Source organism: Cucurbita pepo, chromosome 4, assembly GCF_057944985.1.
Source record: "Cucurbita pepo subsp. pepo isolate OVF chromosome 4, ASM5794498v1, whole genome shotgun sequence".
Classification (NCBI taxonomy): Eukaryota; Viridiplantae; Streptophyta; class Magnoliopsida; order Cucurbitales; family Cucurbitaceae; genus Cucurbita; species Cucurbita pepo.
The window spans coordinates 8,693,724-8,713,281 of record NC_141801.1 but is presented as its reverse complement, the minus strand read 5'-3'; the positions used below and the strand labels follow the sequence as shown (position 1 = coordinate 8,713,281).

Below are 19,558 nucleotides of genomic sequence, written 5' to 3'. Positions count from 1 at the left end.
CCCGTTACGTACCTCACGATTTTAAAACACATCCCATTTTGACTCGTTAATTTTAAGACGCATCGGGAGAGATTTTTCCCTCTCCAACTAATGTGGAATCTCACCTCATTTACTAAATTTGTATGACTAAATTGATGATCTTTTGAAAATATAGAGACCCAAATGAATCCAAACTAAAATTACGGGCACTATAATCCATTTGGTTAAGAGCATTAGGCACGGTTGTGTGGTTGATGAATGCATAGGTTTGGTACAATAATTCAACTTAGAATAATTTATATATCAATTAAAACATTACGCTTTTTTTAATATATGGTTATGTCGACTTTATTTTAAAGCCCATAAATAAATAAAAAAATAAATACTTTTCTTTAGGTTATGGTTTAATTATAATCTTTTATATAGAATATTTTTTTTCATATGGCCATCATCATCCAACCCATGTGATTAGGTTAAGTGCTTTAATTTAACTTAAACCATAATCTATTATACCCACTTTTATTCAATAGTTCTCGCTCCATTGTAATTCTGATCTCGGGATTAGAAAATAATTCAATTAACGTTAATCGAAACAGTTGGTATACTCATTTGCAGAAGTTATTTCGTTTCATGGCATCGAGACACTGTCTGCATAGATTTCTCGACTTTGAGGCTTGCAACAGGGGCATTGAGACACTCTAAAGGCGTCTATCTCTCGAGTTCTTTAGTTTGGATTTCATGCTCTCTTGGTTCGATCTTTTTTATCTCGATACTTCCAAAACGTTCTAATTATTTGACTCGGGACTCGTCGTTTTGGGTTATTTACTTTTGATAAGCCCTCTTTGTTTGCTTATCACATGGGGGATGTGGGGCCCACCCCTAAGGTTTTGAGGGTCAATTTTGTTGTGTCAGTTAATGGACTGACAGTTCCATGTGGTTTGGGGTAGGTGAGACCTTGTAAGTCAAAGGTTTTTGTTGGGTTTGGATGACTTGTTACTTTTGAGGTTGTCACATGTCCATGTTTTGGGTATTAGATGATTTGATATTCACCTACAACATGATCACGTTACTTACTTCTCGTTTATAAGAGTGAAAACTGTCTCTACAAACCAACATGAGTCTATTTACTCCGTGCTTCTAAGAGTGAAGACTATCCTCACAAATCAACACGAGTCGTTCTTTCAGTATGATTTGTCACTTACATGTATCCTAAAAAAAATTCAGGTCACCCAATATAAAATTATTTCGAGAAACTTAAAAAAAAATTGAAAGTTACTATTTATACTAATAGGGTACACCTTTATTTTCGGTGGTTTAATCATAGGAATTTCATGGTTAAACATGTTTTGCTTAGAAAAATTCAACGTTAGATGATCTCTTAGGATATATGTGAGTAAAAACAAAATATGTTGAAAGAACGTGTATTGATTTGTGAGAATAGTTTTCACTTTTAAAAGCAAGAAGTATATAATGTGACGATGTGAGAGCGTTTAAGTTGATCGACTTTTGGAGGGCTGTAAGAGGTGAGCCTTGGAATGTGAGCTTGGGCCATGGTAGCTTCAAGTTCAATGGGTCTAGGATGGTGTGTTGGGCTTCTTGATTCTAATGCATGATGGGTTTTGTTGGGCCTTCCAATCAAATCTTGAGTTTGGGATGGATATAGATGTCCATTTAACGTGTCCCGGGTCCCGAGCGAAGAATCTTTATTTAAACAAAGAATGAGAGAGGAAGTAGGAGGAGATTTCTCCTCGTTAACTAAACGGGACTATGAACGGAAATTATATTCCTCATCCCGACCCCGCCCTGTCCTACTCACTTTCTTTTTTATATATAAGAGTTAAAAACAGTATTGTAATATTGAAATTTGAGTTTTTAAAAATTACGTTAAAATTATGCTATAGTTTTGTTTATGAAGGTATTGAGTTTGTTTTACTTAGAAAAAGCGTTGTAACGGTTAAACTCCGAGCTGAATAACCTAAGTTTGGTTGAACTACTTTTCATGTGTTTTTTTTTTTCTTTTGAAATTAATAATAATAATTATTATTATTTTATAGGAGGAAATTAGTTGCAATAATTGTTCTTCCATTGTTTATATTTATTATCAATAATTTATTTTGAAATAATTTTGGTTGATTTCTTTTCAAGTGAAATTATTTGCATCAAATTTAAAAAGTTTTATTTTATTTAATTGGTTAAATACGTCGTTCGTTGTTGAAGGAGAATGTATTCGACTCGTTTACAATCTGATGTGACATTGGTGTAAATGAGGGATACATGAATGAACCGAAACTACATTCGAATAAGAGAAATAAAAAATCACTACATATACCAACAAAGTGCACATTCATTTTTAATGGCTCGATCATAAAAAGGTTAAATGGGCTAGCAATTCTTGAAAATTTCTCTCATACGTGATGATGCAGAAAAGTCTTGAAAATATTTTGTAAACGCAATAATGTTCCTAATATATTCATTAAATTAATATTTTTGTGTTTGTTTGTGAACTTTTAATATATTTTATCTAAGTACGAATAATTATAAATTGTGGATAAATAAAACTTAATTTTTGTTTGACAACTCGACGACCCAACCCAGGATCAGATTGGGTTGTGAAAATTTTCGAGTTGGGTTGGGTTACCAATCCAACCAACCCGAACTTTTGGCCTCAACCCAACTCAACCCAACCCGGACCATATACACCCCTAGTCGTTACACGAGTTTCTAATTTCATCCTCATATTTTTTTTTTGTTTTATAAATATGACATTGTAGAAAAAAAAAATGATAGTAGTGATTAAAGATTTAATTTTTCTTCATTAATTTCAATTGTTATATCTAATGGAAATTGTTTTTATTAAATTTAAACAAATAATATAATTAAAATTAAGTGATAAAATAAAAAATGTTTTAAATATCAAAATCCAAAAAAATTGAAAAAAAAAAAAAGTCAAAACATTTAAAATAAAATAAATAAAAAAGAAAAGAAAAAAGTGGGGTAAAGCAAAGTATTGAGGAAGAGAAGGTCATAACAGTAATTTGCACAAAGGGAAAGGGAAGAACCCTAATGTGTTTGACGTAAATACCCTCTTCTGTGTTGAAGCCGCAGAGTCTGTATTTCCCTTCTCATCCCTCAATCTCTCTCTCCCTCATCTGCCCATTCGTAATTCCCAATCTCCCTCAGCCGCCTTCCTCTTCTCATCCCTTCTTTGCCCTTCTCCTCTCTCTTTTTTCCGATTTTCTTCAACCGAATTACCCGCCAAAAACCTTCCCCTTCCCCCCTTTCAATCCCTTTTCAAATCCCTCTCTTCTTCTCCGATTCCCGAAGAACCCTAATCCAGTCCCCCCTTCTGGGGCTGCGATTTCCCCCTTTCCCCCTTCTTGGGTTTCTTCATTCTCCTCTTTACACCAACACCCACTTCTTCGTTTTCCTGTTTTCCCCCTCCTCTGTTCTTTTCTGGGTTCTTTCTTCTTCTTCCATTCATGGGTTTTCGAATCCGCGCTCTGGGTTTGTTTCAGGTTAGTCTCTTTCTCTGCTGTTTGAGCTCTTCGGGACATTTCTACAGCTAGTTGTGTAACTGGTAGTGTTGAAATTTGTTAGTATTGCGGAGAAACTTATGATTATATGTTGTCTTCTCTTGGGTTGTTTTGGTGATTCCCTCTAATTTGATGGTTGTTTTAAGCTAAGAGTAACTGGGTGTAGATTTTTGTTTCGAGTCTAATTAGATAGAAGAGAAAGCTATGGAAGTCTTTGTGTTCATATTGAGCTACTGATTTGTTGGTAATCATGCTTGAATGTAGCCATCCGGTTTAGTGATTTTATTGGAGGGACATTTTGACAGTAACTGTTTGTGTGTTCGAGTTGGATATGTAAGTATGTACATCGAAAAAAACAATGGATCTTCGACCATTTTCTTGGTTTTGTTTTTGATACTTTAAGGTTACAGATCCTTGTTCTTGCTATTGGTTTTGAAGATTCGAACCTATGACCTATTAGGTGGAGTCGAGATTTCTTAACGAATTTGTTATGCCCTTATCTGCGTATGTTTAGTTCTTGATATTCGTTCTTTAGAAGCTCGTTTGTTCTTGAAATGCCTATTTGTGTCAAATTTGTTCACCATCTGTTTATGATAAAGAATCAATCACCCAGGTTATCGAATTTTGAAGAACCTGATGTCTGAGTTTGATCTGTTATCTCATGGGAGAATTTATAGTTGTTGTGCTGTATCAAGTTTATTACTTAGTATTCTGAGCAATAGATGTTATTCCTCTTAGCAGGTGGGGCATGATACGGTTCGGATGTATTCTCGTTATTAAACTTGTAGCTGCGTTTGTGGACCGTGGACCGTTTCGTTTGTTCAAGTGATTTTCGTTTTCTATTTCAATGGCAAATCATGACCTGATACTGGGACAAAACCATAGTTTAGCTCTGGGGCAGAACCAACAGCTGATGTTAGGTCACAATCATAATATGGGTCTTGGCCAGGGTCATAGTTTGGACCTAGGACAATCACATGAGCATCATCTAGGTTTGGGGCCAAACCATGACCACGAGTTGGGTTTGGGACATGCTCATGATCATACCGATGGATTGGTACATTCCCATGATCATGAGGGTTTGGGACACGCCCACGATCATGAACTGGGTTTAGGACAAAGTCATGACCAAGGAGGAGACGACGATCACAATTATGCGCATGAAAGTGAACTAGGTATGGATAGGAAGCCTAACCAAGTTGGCCATCAGTTGTCTCTCCCTGTACAAGGTCACGAGTTAGCGTTGTCTGATAACAACCAATTAGTTGTTTCGGAAAACCAAGAACTTGATGAGAATCTTGAACTAGCTGTGGTTCATAATGATGAAATGGCTATTCAGGCCGTTGACGATTTGACAGCCCAGCAGTCTCAAATGATGGTCTCGACCCCTTCTGTTCTTCAGGCTCGAATGATCGTTCCCGCTCCTACTTATGAATTGTCGGTTGGACAAGAGTTCCCTGATGTTAAGAGTTGTAGGAGGGCACTTAGGGACACTGCTATTGCCTTGCATTTTGAAGTGCAAACCATAAAATCTGATAAAACTCGCTTTACTGCCAAATGTGCTGCTGAGGGATGCCCATGGCGAATTCATGCTGCAAAGCTCCCAGGCGTTCCGACCTTCACAATCAGGACAATTCACGACACTCATACATGTGGTGGGATTAATCATCTCGGCCACCAGCAAGCCTCGGTTCAGTGGGTTGCTAGCTCCATGGAGCAACGTCTGCTAGAGAATCCGAATTATAAACCAAAGGAAATACTGGAGGAGATTCACCGTGTTCATGGCATTACCTTATCATATAAGCAAGCTTGGAGGGGTAAGGAGCGTATCATGGCTGCCATGCGCGGTTCATTCGAAGAAGGATATCGCTTGCTTCCACAGTATTGTGAACAGGTTAAAAGAACAAACCCGGGAAGCATCGCATCGGTTTATGGGAATTCAACCGATAACTGCTTCCAACGTCTCTTCATATCCTTCCAGGCATCGATTTACGGGTTTTTGAATGCTTGTAGGCCTTTACTTTGGCTTGATAGAACATATTTGAAAAGCAAATATCTAGGAACGTTACTTCTAGCCACTGGTTTTGATGGTGATGGTGCTTTATTCCCTCTGGCGTTTGGGGTTGTCGATGAGGAGAACGATGAAAATTGGATGTGGTTTCTGTCTGAGCTTCATAACCTGCTCGAGATAAATACGGAAAACATGCCGAGACTTACGATCTTATCGGACAGGCTAAAATGTATCGTGGACGGAGTAGAAGCAAATTTTCCAACAGCTTTCCATGGGTTTTGTATGCGGCATTTGAGTGAAAGCTTTCGAAAAGAGTTCAATAATCCAATGCTGGGCAAACTTCTGTGGGATGCTGCATATGCTCTGACAGTGATTGAATTTGAAGCAAAAGTATTGGAAATAGAAGAGATATCACAAGATGCTGGTTACTGGATTCGGCGAATTCCCCCTCGGCTATGGGCGACGGCGTATTTCGAGGGGACGAGGTTCGGCCATTTGACTGCAAACATTATTGAATCATTAAACAGTTGGATATCAGAAGCGTCGGGGCTTCCTATAATTCAAATGATGGAGTGCATTAGGAGGCAGCTAATGACATGGTTCAACGAAAGGCGTGAGACGAGCATGCAGTGGACATCAATACTTGTGCCTACTGCAGAGAGGCGTGTTGCGGAGGCTCTCGAGCACGCACGCAGCTACCAAGTGCTTCGAGCAAACGAAGCTGAATTTGAAGTTATATCTCATGAAGGGACAAACATTGTGGACATTCGTAACCGATGCTGCCTTTGTCGAGGGTGGCAGCTGTATGGTCTGCCGTGTGCTCACGCTGTGGCAGCTCTTCTTTCGTGCAGGCAGAACGTGCATCGTTTCACGGAGAGTTGTTTCACAGTCGCAACGTATCGGAAGACTTACTCACAGACCATTCATCCAATCCCTGACAAATCTTTATGGAAGGAATTATCGGAGAACGATCCGAACGCAAACAAAGCTCTAGAGGTGATTATAAATCCCCCAAAATCTCTGAGGCCCCCAGGACGACCAAGAAAAAGAAGAGTTCGAGCTGAAGACCGAGGGCGTGTCAAACGTGTTGTTCATTGTAGCCGGTGCAACCAGACAGGGCATTTTAGAACAACATGTGCAGCACCCATTTAAAGTCTTTTTCTTGTTTACTCTTGTAATGTGGAAATGAATTATTTACTGTTTAATTAGAGTGTTCTTTTAAGTAGGTTTAGTAGTATATTATCTCTCCGAGTTTACTTGGATTTGGATTTGCTTTGCTTTCCAAGTCGGAACATCTCATCTCACACTATTGTGTTCATATTCACATCAATCAATAATTTAGAGCTAAACTGTCTCCAAATGTACTCTGCTCTTCCCGAGAGAAAGAGAGAATTTACCTTACCTTTACAAATTTAAATATAAAGAGGTGAAAAATAAAGTTGATAGGTATTTAAAAGAAAAAAAACATACCTCAATTTGAATTTGAATTTCTTAAAGCTTTTGTACTTTCCAACACCATTTCAAAAGTGAATTTGGCTTAATTATTAATTGGATATGGTCAACAAATATAATTATATATATATATATACACACACACGCCCGTGCCACGTAAGCATGCATGCTTCGATGATATATATTTTTTATTGTTTATATTTATTGATATCGAAAGCTGATATATAAAATAAATGGTGAATTTATATTCTCAGGAGCCAAATGTGTCTGTAAAACAAGAGTAACTAATATTGATGTTGTGTTAAGATATTTACACTTTGACGTTCAAGTTAGAATTAGAACTCGAGTTTAAAAAGTAGAAAGTACGTATTTGTTTTCATTGACGTTCTGAAATCTCGTAGAATTGTCGGGTCGTCATAATTATGGAATGTTCGTGCTTAATTTCTCCCCTTTTGAGTTCAACGAGATACTTCGAGTGCCAATGAGTTGGTTATTTAAACATAGGTTAATTTCGCTTCGAGGTTCGTCAAATGTCTCCCAATCATCTCCCAATGGATTGGTTGAAGCATTGGTCTGTAACAATCCAAACCCACTCTAGTAGATATTGTTCAACGGGCCGTTACGTATCATTGTTAGCCTCAAGGTTTTAAAACGCATATGTTAGGGAGTTTTCACACCATTATAAGGAATGCTTCGTTCCCCTCTCCAATTGTCACATGGTCGATCCTAAGGGTTTGGACAAGAAAACTAGGATGACTCCAGAAGAATTAACTACATTGTTTGGTTGAATGAGGCATTAGCCCGACCTATATCGACTCCTTAATGGGTCGGCCAAAAAGGCCATTTCGCTGATCACTTGGTCTGATTCGAGAGTCGACGCTTCTAGGGTCCGATCAAGTTTAATCTCATGATTGTTTGAGTCACATATTAGCTTATGATAATCATGCTCTTACCGGGTCTTTTGCACTCAATCTTATGGTTAAAAATTCTACCCCTAATAGTTGTCGTCACTCTCGGGTCTAGCACTACGAATTTCATCTTGTTCAGAATCGAAAATACGTCTTTTAATGTTTAAAACAAACGGCAAAATTCATGAGTATTTTAATTTTTATTATCGAACTAACTCAAAATAAGCTTAAAATTATAAAATTAAATTTTAAAAAACAAAAAATTCATGAATGAAAAACAAATAAGAGTCAATACTTATTTATTTTTCTTTATTATTTGACTAAAAGTCAACGAAAAATTACTTGGACATTAATGCCCCTCTATTATTAACCGCAGAATTTAATGGTTTATTTACCTCTCTAAAATTCTAAAATAAATAAATAAATAAATAGTACAATTATTTATTTACCCTTCAGAAAATACATGTGAGTCATCAATTAATTTTCACAAGATTTATTATTTCTTTTATTCATTAATTTAATTAATTTTCACAAGATTTATATGATGCTATGTTGCATTCATTCATATATTTAATGTAATTTTTAAATATAGTATATTTTTCATTAACTAGGTTTTAGGCAACATCACGTTGGTCTCGTTTGACGATGAACCGCTCCGATACAACAAGTTAAAGGGACCTCTACGCTTTGTCCCCGATGCGTATGACCGATCCCCGTGTGCTAGAGGGAAGATCGGAAAGCTTGTGTTAAGCAGAAAGAAAATAGGTTTTTGTCTTTTTTTGAGTCATTTGGTGTCCTTTCGGTCGGTCTGCTTAACGAAAGAGTCACCCTTTTTGGGGTCAGTGAGAAGGACAATGAATTAAATTACAAACGTTCGTGTTAGTTTTTTTTTTAAAGAACCAACCGACTTTATTTTTATCTTTATAATTCGTTCTTTAGCTGAATCTATCAGTGTAGAAGAGAATGTTCGATATCGAATTACATAAGAAATTTCAGAATTTTATCTATGATGAGTCGGTTTCTATATGTTTATGTGGATTCGTTGTCGAATCGTAAGCCCTTATGTAAGTGCCATAGACTTACCACCATGCTTTGGTCATCGTCGTGAAACTCGATCGTCACGAAATATCATAAAACGTTAAAACAGGATCACTGGTTGAAGCCATAGGAAGAAATTGGTCAGTTAGTCAACGATCAATGGTCGTTTAGTTCAATTAGACTCGTTTAACTCAACATTAACGTCACTTATAGCAAGAAGAGCAACCCATTTATTACATTCTCGTGTAAAGGAATAGTACATGAATGAACCGATACCACATCTGAATGAAAGCTATTCCGAAGGTATGATGACTAAGAAACGCTAAAAAAAAGTAAATAAAAAAAATAAAAAATAAAATAAAATAAGGAAGAATCTCCGACCACAAGTGTTTGAATTCTAAAAGCATTTATTAAACTCACTGTCACACTTTTTTCAATTTTCAAATTAATTATTTCTATGGTCATCCATCATCCTATTTATTCCATCGTCAACTAACGCCGTTTACTTTCCATCCACTTATCTACAATTTTTTTTTTTTTTTTTTTTTTTTTTACAAATAATAATAATAATAATTTATGAATGATTTTTTTTTTCCTAAAAAAAATTCTATAATTCTCCGACGTATAGAATTGTCAACTAAAGCGTCCTTGAACTGATAACCATCTTTTAGCTAACCTAGCCTCCTCAGTCCCTCGAGACCAATAAGGGGTAGTACAGGAATATTCACATGTTGTCCATCGACTACGCCTTTCGGCCTGATCTTAGGCCCTAACTCACCCTCCATAGACGAACCTTACGGAGGAACCCTTAGGTTTTCAGGGCATTGGATTCTCACCAATGTTTGTGTTACTCAAGCCGACATTCTCGCTTCCGCTTCGTCTACCACTGCTCGCCTGGGTGCTTCCCTCTAAGGCGGAACGCTCCCCTACCGATACATTTTTACATTCCACAGCTTCGGCAGATCGCTTAACCCCGTTCATCTTCGACGCAAGAGCGCTCGATCAATGAGCTATTACGCACTCTTTTAAGGGTGACTGCTTCAAGGCAAATGATCGGTGAATTCAAGATGGGAGAGTTGTGGAGCCCACAATGATTTTATATTCCCACTCTCACCTTTGATTTTTATAAATTAATTATTTGGGTAAAACATGATCCACTTTTTCTTGCGTTTGCTTTTGTTTTGCTTGGGCCCGACTAGAAATAATGGGGGTTCGTTTCAAATGATTCGAGAATTCGATCAATTCCGACTACTCAACATAAACCATAAATATTAGGTCGAGTTAGATTTTCCTTTCCGATTTGGGTTAGGTTGGGTTGAATTCTTTTTAAAACCGAAAATTCGAGTCGGTTCGTGAATTGACATTTTTTTAGTCGAGCTCAAAAACAAGATTACAATTTAACCCTACTCGACTTTTAAGAATATCACGAAGATTAAGAATATTTGACATTTATAACTGATATTAGTGATATATTTTAAAAAAAGAACAACCCGACAACCTAACTCAAAGTTAGAGGTTTAAATCCATTTTAGAATAAGGGTGTACACGGATTGGGTTGAGATGTGAACTCTATTTGAGCTGCTCGGTTACGAACTCAACCCAACCCGTGCACACCCTTATTTTGAAATGGATTTGAACCTCTAACTTTAATATTTAAATTGTGAAAATTTATTAATAAACAAGTGGAAGAGTAAGATTCAGACATTTAATCTTTTAGTCGAGGTGGAGGGTAGCTATGTAATTAGGTATTTGTTTCGGTCATTCTATCAAAATATTATTTTTTTAATACTAAAAAATAAAAATAAAAATAATTTAAAATTACATCTTTGCCCCCACATTGAAGTCTTTGTCAAGATACACTATTGAATTAAAAGACCAAGAAATGGGTGAAGATCTAATCTACAATGACCCTAATGATTTTATGCCTAACACTTGTGGATCTCCTAATAGGTTGGTGAGTAGGGGGATGACCCATTACCCCATTTATCATCAATTCTAATCCCGAAAACGTCTTTTCAAATTTTCAATTATGACGGTTTTAAATATGCACCTTCCGTGAATTCTCGTTGGTCTATTGAATAGTGTAGCACTCTTTTTGTCAAACCGCGTGTTAGAGAATTTTCTCCCGACTGTTGAGGGATCATTTAGATCAACTCTGGAATTGTAATAGTCTAATCCCACCGGTAATAGATATTGTCTTCTTTGGTCTTTCCCAACGGCTGAAGGATCATTTAGATGAACTCTAAAAGTGTAACAGCCCAAGCTCACCGCTAACTGATATTGTTCTCTTTGGTCTTTTCCAATGGTTGAGAGATCATTTAGATGAACTCAGGAAGTGTAACAGCTCAATCTTACTGCTAGTAGATATTGTTGGTGTTTCTGTTTCTCTCAAAGTTTTTAAAACGCGTCTATTATGGAGAGAATCTAGCTCTACGTCATCTAGTGACTAACTCTGATACCATTTGTAACCATCCAAGCCCATCACGTATCTTTGTCAGGCTCACGGTTTCAAAACACATTTGCTAGAGAAAAATTTTCACACCCTTAAATGCTTTTGTAACGGCTCAGATCCACCGCTAGCCGATATTATTCTCTTTGGGCTTTCACTTTCGTGCCTCTCCTCAAGGCCAGAAGAAGGTTTCCACACCCTTATAAAGGGTGGTTTGTTCTCCTCCCCAACCAATGCGGGACATCACAATCCATCTCCCTTCGGGATCCAGCGTCCTCGCTGGCACTCGTTCCTTTCTCTAATCGATATGGGACCCCCACCAAATCCACCCCCTTTGGTACCAGCGTCCTTACTGACACACTGCCTCGTGTCTACCCCCTTTGGGAGACAGCGTCCGGTGTCTAGCTCTGATACCATTTGTAACGGCCCAGATCCACTGCTAGCAGATATTATTCTCTTTAGGCTTTCCCTTTCGGGCTTCCCTCGAGGCTTTAAAATGCGTCTGCTAGAAGAAGGTTTCCACACCCTTATAAAAGGTGGTTTGTTCTCCTCTCCGACCAATGTGGAGACATTATAGTTTCGTTCTCCTCTCCAACTGGACCTCACAGGAAGTGAGAAACAATACCCCATTTGACTAAATCTTGTACATGCACGTCTAAACCCTTACATGAGCCTTTTATCACAACGTCCTTATAGTAGATATACTAGAGGCCATTTAGAGTTGAATAATAACAGAGGACATCAAACAGATCCAACGTAAGTTGTTTACGTTCAAACTAATCATCACTTTCTCCAACGTAAGTTGTTTACGTTCAAACTAATCATCACTTTCTAGTCAATTCACGATCGTGACTTATTCAACATGTTTTCCATAGATCTTAAAACTTAACATTCTCACATGAAAGAAGAACAAATGAACAAGGGAAGAATCGTACTTGAAAGAAAATGTAGCGAATCTCATAAGGTTGTGATTATAAAAAAGGAAATGGTTTGAAGACGAATCAAATGAAAGGGTTCTCCAAACAAATCTGATTTAAAGCCATTTGACATTCGCAGGTGGCTCCCACGACCCAACAGACAACATTGTCGTCTTGCCTCCACCCTGTTCCAAAATTTCTGCCGTTAAGCCTAACGCCCTCCCGTCACTTACCAGCTGAACCAGACAAAAATTGAAAATAATTTCCCCAACTTCTATCCATTAAATAAATTAAAAAAAAAAAAAAAAAAAAAAAAAAAAGGTTCAATTTTTATATAAATGGAAGCCACCGCCCACGGCTCAACACCCAAAGGACAGTTTTTGGAGCACGTCACTCAAATCCTGCACGAGGAATTGAAAAAATTAAGAAAAATAAATAAAACGAATAAATAAAAGTCCTTTTTTTTTTCTTTTTTTTTTTTTTTGTTAGTTTGTCTTGTTATTCAGAGTGGAGGAGGAAGAGGAGAGGAGAAAAGGGGTTGAGGTTGAAGATCTTGTCAGATCGAGCAACAAGTGCTCTATCCAATCCTCCTCGTTATCTGATCCTTCACGGTGAGTGATTTTTTGCTTCATCTTATCATCATCTTCTTCCCCTGTTCTTGCTGTAATCTGGGTTTGGATCTTTGGTTTGGTTTTTGAGCTTTTTGAAATGGAGGTTCCTCTCAAATTCACTTACTTTTCCTTCTGATTTTGAGTTTTTGAGTGTTTTTGTTCATGTTTGCCTCTTTTTTCTTGGTGGGTTTTGGTTATATCCTTCTAATTTGGGGTTTTTTTGAGTTGTTGTTGCTAAAATGGACTGAAATTTTGGTTCTATTTGATGTTCATCACTATTTTCTTGGTGGGTTTTTACTCTCTCTGTTGGTTTTGTTCTAATTTCTTCCAACTTTTGGTGTTCTTGCTCAAAAGTGTCTGAAATTTTGGTTTTATTTGATGTTTGATTCTGTTTTTCTTGGTGGGTTCTTACTCTCCTTGTTGTTTTTGTTCTAATTTCGAAAATTTGGACGTGTTTTTGCTTAATCTGACTAATTCCATGTAATTTCCTTCTCTTTGATTGGTTGTTCTTCGCTTTTCAAAGTTAGTGGTGTGTAACGAATATTATTTCAATGCTTATCTTTTTGTTTTGGTCAAAGGATTAAAGGTGTCTTTTGTGGAGTCATTTTCCATTATGAGTGGTCGGTTGGTTTCTTTGACTTCGTGGGGTTTAAAGATTGCTTTGTCTTTTGGTTGTCTTCTCAAAAATTCTGTGTTCTTCTTTGTTCTACAATTCAGATTGCTTGAACTCTTCAATCCTTGCTTGTTTCAGTAAGTTTGTGGCGATTTCTAATCATATTTCTGTTCTTTTTGCTTGTTTCTTATGTGTTTGTTCGATTATATCATGTCGATTGCTCGACCGTAGTTTGGCTATCGTACGTGGAGCTGAATTAAGTTTTTTCGGTGTTCTTCGTTGAAAAACGCATAGTTTGGAATGTTGTGTCTTGGATCTTAAATGTTGAAAAGATTCATTTTGATGTTTGTTCATGGATGGAAGTGTTAAATTTAGCTGATCATCTTATGCAGCAGCAGCATCATGGGGAGGGAGCCACGTGCTGTACGAGTTGAGCAGAACCCGAACGGTGTTGGTCGTGACATAGTTTATGTTGCGCCGAGAGTTGCACAAAGAAACATTGAGGCTAAGGAGTATGAAGTGAAGAAATGTACTGAAGAAAACTTGATCATTGAGACATATCATGAGAAGCAAGAAGTTTTGAGTGTTAAAAGTACGAATCTTGATGTGGAGGAGAAATATGAGAAGCTTGGAGAGTATAAGAAGTCGAGCCCGATTGGATCGAAATCTCCGGGAAGTATGCGAGGGCAGTACACTGTTCCTCAGCCGTTTACGTTGGAAACGGAGAAGCGCGGTCCGTGTACACATAGTAACGGGAATGATGCAACTACTACTGCTGGTGTCAACATTTCGCCAAATTTGCATTGTCCTAGTGCTAAGAAGAACTCTCAGGTATGATATTGTGTTTGAAATATGTACGTGTTTGTGAGATCCCGCATTGGTTGGAGAGGGGAACAAAACGTTCCTTATATGGGTGTGGTAGATGTGTTTTAAAACCTTGAGGCTGACGGTGATACGTAAAGAGCCAAAACGAGCAATATCTACTAACGGTGGGCTAGAGCTGTTACAAATGGTATCAGAGCCAAACATCGGGCGGTGGGGCAGTGTCCCAAGGAGGTGGATATAAGATCCCACATCGGTTGGAGGGTGGAACAAAACATTTCTTATATGGGTGTGGAAATCTCTCCCTAGTAGACGTGGTTTAAAACCGTGAGGCTAATGACGATACGTAACGGGTCAAAGCAGACAATATCTACTAGCGGTAGGCTTGAGCTGTTACCGTTTTCCTAGGCTGACCCCTAAAATATGGCCAAGCTTTTTGTTGGGTTTAAGGTGGACAGATTTTGGAGAGTAGTTTTGGGAGAGCTCGAGACATTCGATGTCGGGATCTTGTAGTTTTATTTCTCGTATCGATATCGTTTTTGGTTAATTTCCATCTTAACTATGGTGGTTTCTTTCCTAATTCTGTACTATTTTCTGTCATTGGATAAACCTTGCCCGTTTCTTGTACCACGTCTTTCTTGAGAGGCCTCGACTCTCCGAAACGTACCGTTCGGGCTATACCCTACAGCCCCTAACTTAATTTATAAGGGTTTTTGTGAGAGTGAAGTTAGATTGAAACAGTTTAGCAGTAATGATTAATGCTTGAACTTTTCTGGTTTGTTTACAGCCGAGTTCGCCTCTTTCGTTAAGGAAGCATGTAAAGTACCACGACGAAGAAGATAATTGGTCCATCACTTCCTCGTATCCTTTTCGACGTCGAAATGTTTTTACGTTTAGTAGTTAAATCGTGTCACGTAAGTTTTTGGCTTTTATGATCCTTAGCCATGTAAAGTACTGCTACTTCTGTGAAATCTAAGGTAACTGTTGGCGTGGCTCCGACTTTCCGTTCAGCTGGTCGTGCCGAGAGAAGGAAGGAGGTAACTTAATTGGTGTCGTGTATTATTGGAAATGTTGTTGGCATTATACGCATCGTTATACCGAATTTGTCGTAATTTTGCAGTTTTATAATAAGTTGGAGGAGAAACACCAAGCTTTGCAGGCTGAGAAAAGCCAATATGAAGCTAGAACAAAGGTATCTTTCTTTTCTTCTTTCTTTTTTGATGGGAACTATTAATTTCCTATTTACTAGCGGTGGACTTGGTGGACTTGGACTGTTACAAATGGTATCAGAGCCGGGTTATCGGGATGTGTGCCAGCGAGGATGCTGGGCTCCAAAGGGGAGTGGATTATAAGATCCCACATCGATTGGAGAGAGGAACGAGTGCCAGCAAGGATGTTGGGCCCCGGAGGGGGATGGATTATGAGATCCCACATCGATTGGAGAGAGAAACGAGTGCTAGCGAGAACACTGGGTCCCGAAGGGGAGTGGATTGTGAGATCCCACATCGGTTAGGGAGGGGAACTAAGCATAGTTTGTCCTTCTCCCTAGAAGACAGTTTTAAAAACCTTGAGGGGAAGCCCGAAAGGGAAAGCCCAAAGAGGACAATATTTGCTTGCAGGTGGGCTTGGACGGTTACAAATGGTATCAGAACCAGGTTACCGGGTGGTGTGCTAACGAGGACACTGGGCTCTGAAGGGGAGTGGATTATAAGATCCCACATCGATTGGAGAGAGGAACGAGTGCCAGCGAGGATGCTGGGCCCCGAAGAAGGATGGATTATGAGATCCCACATCGATTGGAGAGAGGAACGAGTGCTAGCGAGAACACTGGGTCCCGAAGGGGGTGGATTATGAGATCCCAGATCTGTTAGGGAGGGGAACGAAGCATACTTTGTCCTTCTCCCGAGAAGACGCGTTTTAAAAACCTTGAGGGAAGCCTGAAAGGGAAAGTCCAAAGAGGACAATATTTGCTTGCAGGTGGGCTTGAACTGTTACAAATGGTATCAGAGCCAGGTTACCGGGCGGTGTGCTAGCAAGGACGCTGGGCTCTGAAGGGGAGTGGATTATAAGATCCCACATCGATTGGAGAGAGGAACGAGTGCCAGCGAGGATGTTGGGTCCCGAAGGGGGATGGATTATGAGATCCCACATTGATTGGAGAGAGGAATGAGTGCTAGCGAGAACACTGGGTCCTGAAGGGGGGTGGATTGTGAGATCCCACATCAGTTAGGGAGGGGAACGAATCATACTTTGTCCTTCCCCCTAGAAGACGCGTTTTAAAAACCTCGAGGGGAAACCCAAAAGGAAAAGGTCAAAGATGACAATATCTGGTAACGTTGGGCTTGAACTGTTACAAATGGTATCAGAGCTAGGTTACCGGGTAGTGTGCCAGCAAGGACGCTCAGTCTTGAAGGGGGGTGGACACCGGGCGCTGTGCCAGCAAGGACGCTGGGTCCTGAAAGGGAGTGGATTGTGAGATCCCACATCAGTTGGGGAGGAGAATGAAACATTCTTTACAAGGGTGTGGAAACCTCTCCCCAATAGACGCGTTTTAAAAGCCTTGAGGGGAAACCCGAAAGGAAAAGCTCAAAGAGGACAATATCTGCTAACGGTGGATTTGAATGGTTACATATTTACTCTTTTACATATATTCTCGACCATTTTCTCCGTTTTGCTTCGACTTATGATTGATAACTGATACGATTTCATAGGAAGAGCAAGAAGCAGCCATCAAGCAGCTGAGGAAGAGCTTAATCATCAAAGCAAAGCCAGTCCCTACTTTCTACTATGAAGGACCTCCACCCAAAGTTGAACTCAAGAAGGTGAGAGTTACAGAATCAATATCATCAACTCCCCTGCACTTCTTTCTGTAACAATTCATACGCCTTTAACGTTCTTGTGTTCTCGTGTTCTCGTGTTCTCGTGTTCTCGTGTTGCAGCTTCCACTGACTCGACCCAAGTCGCCAAATTTCACAAGGAGAAGGAGCTGTGGCGACGCAGCAGTTACCTCAAATATAGAGAAGGGCAAAGTATGTGGTCGAGTGAAACGACATAGCCTCGGTAGTATCAGAGCGGAGATGACAACTCCGAAAGCTAAGACGCAGCTAATCAGTGGACGGAATAGCAGTATGAAGGTGAAGGAGAGAGTAAATCAAGAGAAGGAGACAGCAAAAACAAGTGGTGCTAAGATTCCTGAGCAGAGAAACAATTTGGACATAACAGTTGAGTCATGAACTGAGTTCATCATCTTGTATGTTGCATTGTTGGTGTTTTGTTTTTGAGATTTAACTGGATTTTGGTAATATGAAATTTGTAAATGTTTTGTAGTTATGATTTGTACTGACAAGATGTGTTCTTACTAGTAGTTGTGCTTAGAGAAAGAGTGTGTTCTTGGTGATCTGGGAATGGTTTTTGAAGATTATGCTCAACATTTGGGGCTGCTACTCTTCTGTTCTGTTGTAGGTAGCATCGGTATCGTTATGTTTGTCGTTCATGAACTAAGACTAATCGTTGGACTCAAACGAATGAAATTGAATGTGAAAGGCCAAAATGAAATGAAATTTATCTGGAATGAACTTCTTTCTACTTAGTTACGAGAAAAAAGCATGTACTCAGGTTTATAAGAGCTCACAACTTTAACCGAGAAGACCTTAATGGAGACACTTATATTATTATGTGAAAAAACTAAGTTTCTTTACAAGTGAATGAATCTGGGACTCGAACCCACAATCTCCCGCTCCGGAGGCGAGCGCCTTATCCATTAGGCCACGCGAACTCTTTGGTGAAAAAAAACTAAGTTTTTCTGACAACTAAAATATTTGCTCACGATGGGACTCGAACCCACAATCTTAGAGGCGTCTTATCCATTAGGCCCGCACAATTAAAATATTCGTTCACGATGGGATTCGAACCCACAATCTCCCGCTCCGGAGGCAAGCGCCTTATCCATTAGGCCACGCGAACTCTTTGGTTGCAAGAGAAAATAGGCTTTAAGTTTTAAAAATAAAAGGTGGAAATCTCTTCTAGAAAACTTGAGCTGTATGCTATTTCAATTTGGTACCGTGACTCTCAAAGTATTGGGAACTCTCCCGGATTTACCGCAATTAAATTTCACGATATTCGGATGTAATGGAATCAAAATTTTGAACCTTTGTTCTGGCTCTGGGTTGCAATCCTTCGACGAATACTTTGTTCTTTTCAAATATATCCCTAATGTCTAGCATTAAAGCTGAGAACGGCTTAACATAGTTCCTTATTCCTCTGTTGGGTCTCAGTTCTCACAACTTCCACCTTGCTATGAATTCAACATTCTCGAGGAAGAGATGAGTCATCAATTCCTTCTTAAGGTCTTCCCATGAGTCTATGGTGCATGACCCATTTTGAATGTCATTCACCTTCAAATGCAACCATAGTTTTGCATCGTCTACGAGATGCATTGTTGCCAAAGAGACCTTAAGCTCTTCTGAACAAGTCCCTATGATTCCGAAGTACTGTTCGACATTGAAGATGACATTTCTAGTTCCTTTGCATCTTGGCCTTGATCCGAGGTTTCATGTTCTACGGCCTGCATGGTCAAGTTCACTCAGATGTTCATTTTAGCCATCTCAACCTTAATGGCCTCTATTGTTGTCCTAAAGTCTTCACTGAAGAATTTCAACATGGTCTTTTGTGTAATAATGTCTAGCTCTTCGACACATCCTTTCATGGATGCGACAATGCTCTCGAAGCTACCTCCACATTCCAATGTCCAATCATGTAGCTCTCTTTTTTAGGGAGTCAACCTTAAATATCAATTTTTTTATTGGCAACTCATCTGGGCAGGGGCCAATTGCGTCAATCCATCGAATTTTCCATAATTCTACCACTCATCCTTCGAGGAAGCGGACAGTGTCAGAGATTTCTTTTAAGAATGACATGTCATATTCAATCTCAGTGTGTCGCTCGACTTGCAACTCAGCCAACTATTTTGGTACCAACATCCTTTCAGTCTATGATGAGACTAGGAGCTAACCAACCTCTAATAGTCACAACAGCACTTTCTACGCAATAGACCAGCGGTTGTGGTCAATTGTGACTTATGGGGACTTTGGGGTCAATTCTGATGTATAGTCGAGCCTGGAAGCACATTTCAAATTTGAAAATATTTAAATAATAATAATTATTAAATTACATTGTCAAAGGAGAAGTGTTTGAATTCTAAAAATAGAAATAAAAAAAGAACTAAA

General features: G+C 38.9%; 2 protein-coding genes and 1 non-coding gene across 8 annotated transcripts; 2 read left to right on the top strand and 1 right to left on the bottom strand.

The window, feature by feature from the left end:
* The first annotated feature begins 3,075 nt into the window (after window positions 1-3,075).
* Window positions 3,076-6,872, top strand: MUG3 (MuDR family transposase). 2 transcript variants are annotated; one of them, XM_023675553.2, is made up of 2 exons: window positions 3,076-3,494; window positions 4,254-6,872. In XM_023675553.2, exon 2 carries the CDS (start codon window positions 4,360-4,362, stop codon window positions 6,673-6,675), a length of 2,316 nt encoding a protein of 771 aa, XP_023531321.2. In that variant the 5' UTR covers window positions 3,076-3,494; window positions 4,254-4,359; the 3' UTR covers window positions 6,676-6,872. The 2 variants fall into 2 exon arrangements, with proteins under 2 accessions (XP_023531321.2, XP_023531322.2); XM_023675554.2 differs by having other exon boundaries at window positions 4,251-6,872.
* Window positions 6,873-12,727: 5,855 nt separating this feature from the next.
* On the top strand, window positions 12,728-17,713 carry LOC111793837 (protein WVD2-like 2). Of its 5 annotated transcripts, none has more exons than XM_087123526.1 (7): window positions 12,728-12,898; window positions 13,910-14,342; window positions 15,121-15,194; window positions 15,286-15,370; window positions 15,454-15,525; window positions 17,045-17,155; window positions 17,273-17,713. In XM_087123526.1, exons 2-7 carry the CDS (start codon window positions 13,914-13,916, stop codon window positions 17,564-17,566), a joined length of 1,065 nt encoding a protein of 354 aa, XP_086979652.1. In that variant the 5' UTR covers window positions 12,728-12,898; window positions 13,910-13,913; the 3' UTR covers window positions 17,567-17,713. The 5 variants fall into 5 exon arrangements, with proteins under 5 accessions (XP_086979652.1, XP_086979651.1, XP_086979650.1 ...); XM_087123525.1 differs by having other exon boundaries at window positions 12,729-12,898; window positions 13,907-14,342; XM_087123524.1 differs by having other exon boundaries at window positions 12,730-12,898; window positions 13,904-14,342.
* Window positions 17,714-18,223: 510 nt separating this feature from the next.
* TRNAR-CCG (transfer RNA arginine (anticodon CCG)) lies at window positions 18,224-18,296 on the bottom strand. Its single transcript has one exon. It is a non-coding gene; the product is annotated as a tRNA-Arg (tRNA).
* Between the last annotated feature and the right edge of the window lie 1,262 nt (window positions 18,297-19,558).